Source organism: Sipha flava, unplaced genomic scaffold (genome assembly GCF_003268045.1).
Source record: "Sipha flava isolate LNK unplaced genomic scaffold, YSA_version1 215_pilon_pilon, whole genome shotgun sequence".
Classification (NCBI taxonomy): Eukaryota; Metazoa; Arthropoda; class Insecta; order Hemiptera; family Aphididae; genus Sipha; species Sipha flava.
Genome location: NW_020272834.1, coordinates 918,479 through 929,800, shown reverse-complemented (window position 1 = coordinate 929,800; position 11,322 = coordinate 918,479). Strand labels below are relative to the sequence as shown.

The 11,322-nt window shown below is 30.7% G+C and overlaps 1 protein-coding gene across 1 annotated transcript; it reads left to right on the top strand.

Annotated features, from left to right (window-relative positions):
• The first annotated feature begins 2,273 nt into the window (after nucleotides 1-2,273).
• Nucleotides 2,274-10,877, top strand: LOC112682927 (17-beta-hydroxysteroid dehydrogenase 13-like). The gene is made up of 7 exons (XM_025553706.1): nucleotides 2,274-2,928; nucleotides 4,782-5,114; nucleotides 5,970-6,099; nucleotides 7,919-8,036; nucleotides 8,104-8,217; nucleotides 8,392-8,515; nucleotides 10,730-10,877. The coding sequence occupies exons 1-7, from the start codon at nucleotides 2,743-2,745 to the stop codon at nucleotides 10,775-10,777; spliced, it is 1,053 nt and encodes a 350-aa protein (XP_025409491.1). The 5' UTR covers nucleotides 2,274-2,742; the 3' UTR covers nucleotides 10,778-10,877.
• The last annotated feature ends 445 nt before the right edge of the window (nucleotides 10,878-11,322 follow it).

Genomic DNA, 11,322 nt, shown 5'->3' with positions numbered 1-11,322 from the left:
TAGTTTGGAACATTTAAATTAAAATGTAATACATATTTATATTGCCAAAACTTTTTTTTACTAAGCGATACAATGATTTGAAAAAAAAAATCATGGATTTAGTTTTAATTTCAAATTCTGGTAGATACAAATAAAATTCCACCATTTTCCCTATAGTAATCTAATTAGTAGAGGAAGTTGGACTTTAAGACCTTAACAACTAAAAATGATAAAATTTTGTTGATATTTCGTTATTATATTAGTATACCAAATTATGTAATATTTAAGTCAATGTATATTTAATTGTTTGTGCCATAAGCCCAAAGGTATCATAATCAGCAACCTTAGGAGGATAAATAAATTTGTAATTTCCTATGTCAAAGTAAAACTATTAAAAACCATGTTAATATGAAGTATTCGAATACACTTTTACATTTGTTTTACATCGTTTTGTCATAAACTGACCAGCGCGATATTTATCTCGTAGTAACTCGTCTTGTGCAGTAGTATTTTATTATAACTTGTGGTGAATGTTAGCAATAGTTGTTGCGGATTGTCGGATAACAATCGCAAAACCAATGTGAACTGTAACTTATACGAATATTTCCAGTCATCCAGTGATACAAGATTTTCACATAGTCATGAAAACGATATGAAAAATGAAAGATATTCTTCCATTATATTATTTTCACAACTTTTATTCACGATTACGACGGTGGGTATTCTTTGGTTCCCGAAAAGCAGATGTGATAATATCTTACTAACAATACGTGTAGACGTGTTTATCCTTCTGACGAAATTAGCGTCTTTTCGTTTCCGCGGCCTTAGTTTTCGATAATTTAATCATATTTGATATCATTATCAAAAAAAAATACTCGATTCGTTCTGATCGCGAAAATTATTATGATTATTTTTAGCCAGTACCGCCGACTATCATGGATTTTTATGTATTTTTAAGGGAGGAGGGGGAGGGACTAAACCTCCCCTTCCTCCCTTAGAAAATACAAACTCTGTGTAGTAACTGATAAGTGTACACCATTCTAGACTCATTATAATGTGTTTCCCAGATTAATTAATTTACCCGTCAAAGCCAATATTAATACGCCAAGATGAATAGTGACAAATATAAATACCGGTTCACAAAGCTGATTTCACAAACATTTTATCAGAATTTATATTTAATTGTTATATTTAAATTTAAGTTTAAATATAATATAATAATCGCTACCGGTATATTCAAACAATTGAAATTGAATACAATAGAATTTCGCTGATAGTTTCACCTCTTTTGTTTTGCAGTACTTCCGAACGAATGTATTTTAATAAATAATCATTGAATACAATCAACACGGAAACGTTAAACATTTTATCGAGATAAATGCTTATTTTAATCTCTTAAGGGATATAAGTGTATAAAATTAATTACATTTTATAAGTAAAAGAAAAATATTATGCATTGGATTAATATTTTATTTAATCAGATTTAAACAACTTAAACTAATTAAATTTAACTGTAGCTTAAAATAAAAGTATAGGCTAGTGATGTTTAAATTTAATAAATAAAGTCAAACTGCTATTTGCAAATTACAATAACGATTTGTGAACCTGTAAAAATGATTTCCATTTACTATTATTGTTTCAATGTTAGCTATAAAACTGCTTATAGTTTATTGCAAAATAGATTTGCATAAAGATTCATAAAAAAAGTATGTTATTTCAACGATATGATGCGTAAAATAATAGCCAAGTATTGATCAATTTTTTTATGGATAGCAAAAATGATTTTTTCAACTTATTTCAATTTTACGAACCATAAATTTATTTTAATTTTGTATTTTTCTTTCTTTTTTTTTTTTTTTTTTTGCGTTGATTCGTACAATTGTATATATTTATAAATATATATGATCGGCAAAGGATGATATTTTTTTAGTACTTGTTTTTGGTCCACCGTCAATGAACATGTCTTTATTTGCTCTCCCGAATAAAAACCTTACAAACTTAAAATTAATTATATAATATTTTTTCAATTGAAATACTACGATCAATCAAATGTCCATCGGATAACACACGTCTTCACAATGGAAAATTAATAATTGCTACTAGCTAATAACGGGTGCTAACAAATAGTTCAAAATTATTAAATATCTATTGCATCGCACTATTTCATACATCTAAATGCAAATCGAGTCACAAAATGTTTAATTTTTTCTACACGCGACCCAGTAAAATATATGACATTTGACAAGATGAATAAGTTTTAATAAAAAAGTACACCGTATATATTAACATAATGGAAAGCTCGAATGCTGTGTTTTTAAATGCTCAGTCGTTACTATTTGACAACAGAATATTCATTGAAATGTTTTTCCAAACGTTTACGTGTATACGTACGAATAATTCAGGACTTTTCGTCAAACAAGTGTAAATTGTTGCATCGCATTTAGAGTGAATTATATGAAAAAAGAAAAACTCGATCGAAGTATTGCATTGTCAACTTGATATTGAAATCCGATGCGAGCACAACTTTTTCGCTAATGTATGTGTCTCGAAAACCCCCAAATTAAGAACTTGAACATTAATTTCAAACGAGGCCGTTAAAATTAAAATTTATTCATAGACTACTACTGTAAACTCGAACGAAACGACACGTACGTGTAATTGAATTTTAGTCGCATCAACTGTGCCGTACAACAACTCGGTGCGTGTAATGTGTGTACCGAATCGATTGGAAATTTGGCTTCGAACCTTTTACAACGGACAAACATGGGTCTCGTTCATAAACTGTTGAGCGTGTTTTTCAAAGAGTACCTTATACCAGCGCAACCAATCTCGTTCTGTTTCGAAGTGTTACTGTGTGTCATACTGAACATCCCGAAAATTATCGTATCGATGATTTTGTACGTTTACTTTCCAGCGGAACCAAAAAGTGTCCAGGGGAAAGTGATTTTGGTACGCATATTAATATATTATTATTATTGTGATAACATTGAAACGTGTCCTGTCGTGAAAATACGCGTTTTAATTTCATGGCGAACACGGTTCTTTATCGCACCTGGCCACTATACAACAACAGTGAATTTCATGTTTACATTCGCCAAAAAAGGCTTTCGAATTTTTAAAGCACCCGTTTAAGTGTAATAATAGATTCTCGGAGTAGCGCCTACTGCACGCGGTTCACAGGGAGTTCGAAATTATAATAAAAATAAAACGAACCCCCGTAATTGTGTCGCGTGATTATTATTTTTTTATTTTTTTTCGAGCGCACAAACGACAATGTAAATGTAGGAATGGCGAGGATGATGATCTCGTCTCGCTTCAGTCATCTCGGGACAGGTTGGCGCTGTATCATTATTTTAATTTTCAAAACAATAATCGTCATTGTAATGCATCGCGTTTCTAAAATGACGCTGAGTCGAATTAGTTTTATGCGTGTGTGTATTTACGTATCAGAAAACGTATGAAAAGTTTTTCGAATGGGAAATATCACTGCTCCCAAAAAAAAAAAAAGAATCGTTTATAAAGCCATTATACAACTAAAACAAAAATTATACCGATATTAACTGTACTGGTTGTACTTTTTTTTATTATTTTGTATACATGTCTATTATTATTAAAGACCAGATTTAATTTATATTGTAACTATTTATTGATACCAGGTAACTCAAATTTGATTAAATATGTATACGAATCGGATTAATTACAGTCTTCCTATTTAATTTAATAAAGCAATTTTTTATAATTTAAGCAATTATTGCAATTTTTGTGTACTTTAAATGATAAAATATATAAATTATAATTTCTAATGTAATTTTAAAGTAAAAATATAATTATGGCGTAAATTTTTAAATGTATTTAAATTTATTTTAGCATTTTTTAAATTATATTTATCGTAGTTATCCACAAAACTCACAATTTTAGAAGACTCAAATAATCAATTAATTAATATTTTAAATATATTTAGTAAAATTGAAAATATTTTGATAGATATTCTCGGTCCCAATAAGAAAATAGTTAAAGATAAATTAAAATATGTCTTAGAAAAAATGAAGGATATAAAACTATTAAAACTTAGTCTGAGGTTATGATAGAAAATCAAAAATGTTAATTTAGATATAACACCAATTTTTTTAAATAATTTTTAGTATGCATCGAGAACAAGTGTAAACGTTGAACGTACTTTTTCATTATATAAACATATTTTAAGTAACAGACGATACAATTTTCAAGAACATATTTTAGAGATGTATATAATTATTAAAAAAAAAAAATTATATATTATTTATAATATTATTTGAGTAAGTAATTAATGAATATGTATGATATGATTTTACTATATAATTTTAATATATTTATATTGCGATTTTGATAAATTTTTATTGACATTTTGGCATCTTTTTAGTTTTCTTTCCTTGGGCTGATTGCCCGTAATGTTATTAAAATTAAAATAAAAAAAAAAAAAAAAAACAGCTTATAAACATTTCCACATAAACAAAACTCCAGGTGAATTTTATATTTTTTGTAACTCGTATTTTATTTTTAATTTCTGATACCGATTACGATATTCAATATTATTTTAAGCAAATCATTCGTGCACGACAACTGATTACACCACGTGTCTAAAGCTACGGCCTATGTTTTCGATTTGTTTTCATCGAAACCGCACCCGAGCAGGTGTTGCTGTATTTAACATTTCTCTTCGGCACATTTCATCGGACGTTGGGTGATAGTGACGACTAGTTGTGACCAAAACTATTCAACCAAACGAACCGAACGCCTAACCACGGTTATTCGTGTGCTTGCAGATCACGGGGACCGCCCGGGGGAACGGTCGCGAACTCGCGTTGCAGTTCCACAGGTTGGGGGCGAAGATCGCATGCGTGGACAAGGACGGCGCGGGCAACGACGAGACGGTTGAACGGATCCGGGCGGAGGGCGGCGTGGCCGAGGGGTTCGTGGCCGACATCACGGACCGGCGGCAGGTGATGGACATGCACGCGGCGGTCGGACGCCTAATGGGACCCGTGGACGTGTTGGTCAACAACGCGGGTGTGGTCAAGAACACATTGTTCGCGGACCCGGAAGTCGACGACGTCATAACGGATATAGTCAACACGAATCTACTCGGTCAGATTTGGGTAAAATGCGCTTGTTTTGCGTACCGTATGCTAATACGCGCAGCACGGTGTTGTCGACGCGGTAGCCGGTGCGAGCGTGACGTGTGCGTTGTTCTTCGTGAATAACTTTAGCCGAGCGAGAATAGCTTCAAAAAAAAAAAAAAAAAAAGAATTAAAAAAAAAAATTATATTATTCCTTTACTTATTCCTATACCTATATTTTCAAAAATTGCGCATATCGATTTCCTTGAAATTGCTTTCCATCATTTTACCTAATGTACAGGGTACGTAGATCGTTCAAACAACAAACCTGAACGGGAATTTTTGTCTAAATGATCAATTAGAATATCAAAATCAAGTTCGGATTTATTAAGATTCAACAGTTAGCTATTCGTTTTCGCATAGCCTTAATTTTAGCTTAAACACTTCACGCGCATCCATATAAATTAGCTGTTACGTATAATTCTAAATACCCTGTATGCTGAGCGCACGGAAAAAACTTTTATAACTGATAAAAACTGTGATTCATAAAGTTATAAGTTACGAATAAAAATAAAACTTAACCAAGCGATTATAAAGCTACTAATTTTTGAAACTTTGCGAGTTATTTTTGTATTGCTGGATACCTAACTTTCAGTTAGTTGTGCTTTCCGTCTTTGTGATATCACCATTCCGCTTTCGTTTCTCCGGCCAAAGATACGACTGTATTGCTCTCGAACAATACACGATCCGTAACTGCAAGGAAATATTTTGTTTGTACGGAAAATATAATACACTAAATGGAAAACAAATATTTTCTTTCATTTACGGAGTAAAAAAATATATATCAGGACCGTGTAAACTATGCACACAGTAGATTTTTTTTTCTTTTCGTAGGTGATCAGAGAAATATTACCCTCGATGTTAGAAAGAAACACTGGCCATATCGTGACAATATCATCAATGACGTCATTTCAAGGATTAGAATTTCATTTCGCATACTCTGCAACCAAATTCGCTGTGAACGGTAAGCGATTTATTTGATTATTATAATCTCAGACCCGGGACAGATATGTATCGTTAAAACCACCTGTCGTAGTACCGAATTAAAAAATTTTAATAACACGTCCGACTAATTTTTCTTTCTGAAACCCCGTGAACGATAACATTTTATGATAACTAAAGCCTTTTTTTTTTTTTTTTATTATTATTATTACTTTGAATGAAATTCGTCTACGAAATTTAAAATAAAATAATTTTTTACAATACTATCAAGACTTATCTATATTATCATTAAAAACTAATATACAAGTATTTACTTCTAACCTATTAATTTCTTTCTCAAATATACACAAAGATATTTTTTCACATCGTCCTGTCAAATATTATCACTAATTTTTATTAAAAGTCGCACAGTAATTTATCGCAGTAATGCATATGTTTTGACTTACTTATCTTATAGTTGTTATTCGTTTTCGGTACATTCAATGTTTTTTCTCAAAGTTTCAATGAAAATCGATATAAATTTAAAAATAAAAAAGTTTCTCCGAGCTCATAAACACTATAGAATACAACACTGTATAATAGATTTAATCGAAAAAATTTAATAAAAGACAATGCGCTGTTTAATATAATTCACATGAAAATATCACAGTTACCAAATTTTAGATTTTAAATAAACGAGAAATATATATATATTATATGAGTACCATACTGAGTGTGTTTTTTGTTGTATCTGTATATACGCTCTGATCATCACCAAATAAAAATTAGAATATAGAAAATATATATTTTTTTAAATACTTTCTAGTAGTAATTTTTTGAATTTATCGAAATTTTTCCAAATAATTAAGAAAAACATACATTATGAAAATACGGTGAAATTTATGGCACACGGGTATTCGAAAAAATTGAATAAATTTTTTGATCGAAACTCTAAAGTAATAACTGTAGAGTTATAAAGTTTTTATTGAACGTTTATATCACCGTTTGTTATAGATAATTTTAAAAATATTTATTTTTGAACTATGAATAGAAAACTAAAGTGTTCATGTTTTCTTAAATTGGTTTTCGAAAATGACAATAAAATAATTTTGATTCGACAACATTTTTTAAAAATTCATTATGAAATTCCCCATATATATTTATAAGTGTACAATAAAAAAAAATGTAGCTTAATTTCAAAATAAACTTTACGATTGTTTGAACATAACATTTTGCTAGAGAAATATATACGAGTATAACGAAAATACTACTTTTTGTATTTTAAAGTACCTATATTTAACTTCTAATTTATACTTTAACCTTGAAAATTGGTTACACGATGTTTTATATTTTTCTTATAAACAAAAAAAAATGTGGAATGTCGTAAAAATGTTTTCTAGGCATTACAAAATGAAATTTTAATGAATTTCCATTAAATGATACTAGTTACAACGATTTAAAAGCAGTTATCAAACATTTTAAATACATTTTTGTTGTCTATAGACACCTGAAATTTTCGATTTCACTAAAATGTAGACATTTATTTATGTTGCGAAAGTTATAACGTTAAAAGTTCGACTGTCCTTATTAAGAAATGTGATTCTTTCATTATATCAACCATTTATAATATTATATATTATTATATTTATAAATAATGATCCATCCTTACCTTTTTCATTTAGAATTATTTTTTTTGAGAAAAATGACACAATTTTTTTGAGTTTAAAAGACCAAGACCATCCACCCGTCCCCGTATCTCTTTTCATCTAAGAGTCTGGCCCTTTTATTTTATTGCTAATATAATAACAAGTTTTTTATAAAACTGCCGTCTTGTGTATTGTATATTGTGTTTGTTTTGACAGGTATGATGGAAAGCTTAACTAAAGAGCTCAAACTAATGAAGTCAGACGTAATCACCACTACGGTCTGTCCGTATTTCATCGCAAACTGCCCGCGCAATTCGAGTAATCGAATATTGAGGTTTGACTGGACAATACAGTTAATCAGATACCATCGTATGCATCTACTTATGTTGTTTACTTTATAGGTTTCCGGAAATACCGGTAGAGGACGCTTGTGAATTGATAATCGAAGGAATTTTGCGCAATGAACGGATATTCACTGTTCCTGATAATTCTTTCTACCCATTGCAATTTATCAAGTAAATGAAAATAATTCTGTCGGAGTAGTTATTGTTTTCACAGTTCAAATGTCAAACATCGATAGTCATACGTTTTTTATGAAAATTTTTTTCAACTCAAGATCGTCATATTATAACGTCTAAAATAACGTGCATACCACGTCGTTTTCTATAATACTAAATTTCGGTTTTCAGGTTTTTGCCCGAAGATGTACAAGACATGTTCAGAGATGTCTATTTCACGAATATTAAGCTCACTCCGAAGGAAGAAAATATCATAGACAAGTATACGATATTCACAGAGACGTCTAATAATCAGGTGATTATGAGTAATTAATGGTTTTGCACTCATCATATTTAAGTAGTAGAACACGACGATAACGTTTACCAAGTACCGTGTTACACGAAAAAATTACTTTTTATGTTTTTTTTCTTATCTCTCTCCCTTGCCAATGTACGTACAATAATAATACATAACTGTTGGGTTCAGATCCGCGAAGGGAGAACTTATGAATTATTGAAATTATTACTCGATTAGTTGTATGTATAAGTATATACATAGATATTTAATATTTTGTCCGCCACAATTGGCTTTGAAATCAGATAGTGAACGTAAATAATGGAATAAAAAACTTGAAGATCAATAAATATGAGAATTTTCCGTACCTCGTTCTTTGAGTTAAACATTGAGAAGGAGGTAATAATTCACTGTGCGATTGTGAACATTGAGATATTCGCAATTAAGAAAACCGGACAAAGAAAACTTTTAAGATGTTATGCATGTGTGCAACTTTGATGGGTAATGTTATGAAAATATAAAAACAAAATCTTATTTTTACTTTCGGATCTATTTTCATATTTTATGATTCTCCCGTGATCGTGAAATTGTGTCAACTATGAACATTAGGCTAGAATCAAGCCCCTAACCTAGTTCGAACTGCAATGTATTCATAATGGGGTGGACAATTTTTTTTCACAATGGGGGAACGTTTATTGTGTTGTAGCGTTTTTATTTTCATAACAGCTAACCTCGATAATTTATTATGGAAATAAAAAATAAATCAAAACCACCACGAATCCATACAAATCTATTTAAGTGTAAAGTATTGTGTTGATGTCACCAAAAGAACGACGCTCACGTAAACCGTTCTTCGCGTCCTGTGTTGAAACGTAATTACCTCGGTTTGTAGTTAAGATTACGGACAAACGAGGTACGAGATTTAAACATGGACTAATAAACGGTTTAGAGCTAAACGGTAATGATTACAATGTAGAGAAAGATATGAAAAATTAATTTACTACGAGTGATGGTAAAAGAATTGCCGTCAAGGCGATAACGATCGTGATCCGATTGTCAGCTCGCGGGTGTGTAGTTCGCGATGATTTCTTTTTCCCCGGTAAAAATTGGTACACTTGTAATATTTTAATCTTCCGAAACGAAGAGGTAAAATGTCAACGTAATTATTTTTAATTTATGTGTGTGCATAATTAGATTCCTGTTAATTTCACAATAACATGCGTTCAATTATAATTAACAAAAGACACGGAGTAATAATTTAAAGAAAATTCTAAGTTCACGAACTTAAACAATGTTAAAAGATAAAACACACATTCGTACTCGACTCGTAAATACAATTCGAGGAAGATGTAGCAATTTAATAACTGTATAGCGTAGTAAATTTAATACTCGAAAATAATTGTTATGTTACAGTTTAAAACGTTTGTTCAAACAAAAAAGTTACTAAAAAATATTTATGCAATCGTTCTGTATGGGCGAGTTAAACTTACTATGTAATTTAATTTTTTACTCGTTCAAATTGTAGGATAATAACAAAAATGTTTTATGAATATAATAACAATACGCCTTTACGTGGAAAACAATTAATAATATAATCGTACTACATCGTTATTTCAATAGTCTGTTAACTAACAATTACTTTATGGATAACTCGATATTTTCGTGCTCATTATCATACCATCCCATCGTGATAAAAATAATAATTATGACACGATGAGTGAATCATACGTGCAATATTCATGTACACGAGAATTACAAAATATGTATACATTAAATCATTTGTCGTTGTGTGTGTGTGTGTGTTCGTGCGTGCATATGAATTATGAAAATTTTAAAAGTGACGGTATAAAATATGTTATACACTCAATATTCAGTGACGTGCATTACTTATGATTGCTCCCAAAGGCTTTGACGCACTCGACTTTTTTACGTTTTCATATTTGTTCATACGGACAGTTTGATAGCTGGAGCCGTTTTGTCAGAGTTTGAAAACCAAAATGGACGGACCAAATCCGGTGGTCTCAAATAGGAAATCGAAATCTAGTTTCTACCCCTCGGAATCGACGAGGCCGACGTAAACGTATCACATTATTGTTTATAGTAATATCGATTCGCCATACCATACCGTGTGCATACGACTAAATTATATTACACTTTTATACCCAACCGAATTATTGTTGTCGATAATATTTTATTTGAAAAACTAATATTGTGTACCACTGTAATGTTTTTCAGGCTTTTTCGTTCAACGCGTGCATGAAAATGGGAAGCTTACCTGATTAATCAAGATTAATCAAGGTGCGTTAGTATTAATAACTGTAAATAATAACTAACGAAAACGCTGTACTTATATAATATCAGTCGAAAAAAAAATAAATAAACGTCGTCATTGCGAAACGAAATAGTTTTATTATTCGTGTTTATAAGCTACAATGGCGTCGAGATTCTAAAATTTTACTCAGACCAAATAAAAATACAACAGCCTCTCTAATACCCCAGCGGCCACAAGTCTACATTTTTACTTTGCATAGAAAAATAATTTGTACCCTCACATTACAAGTATTAATCATGATCCATACTAGTTAGATATGTAACGACAAACACCGTTCCGAAAAATATATTATTATGAATTTTAATTTAGGTAATTCACATTTTAACGTTTCTGTTCCCTTCATACATGTACCGATCCGACAGAGTCCGTTCGGCATTTCTTGTGAAAATAATCACGAAGTCAGAATATTGCAAAGTTCAAACCATAGAGCCCTCTGATTCCCGGCCTTATTTTAAAAATTTGGTCAGACCGTGGCCTGATCTAATCATAGAGTTCG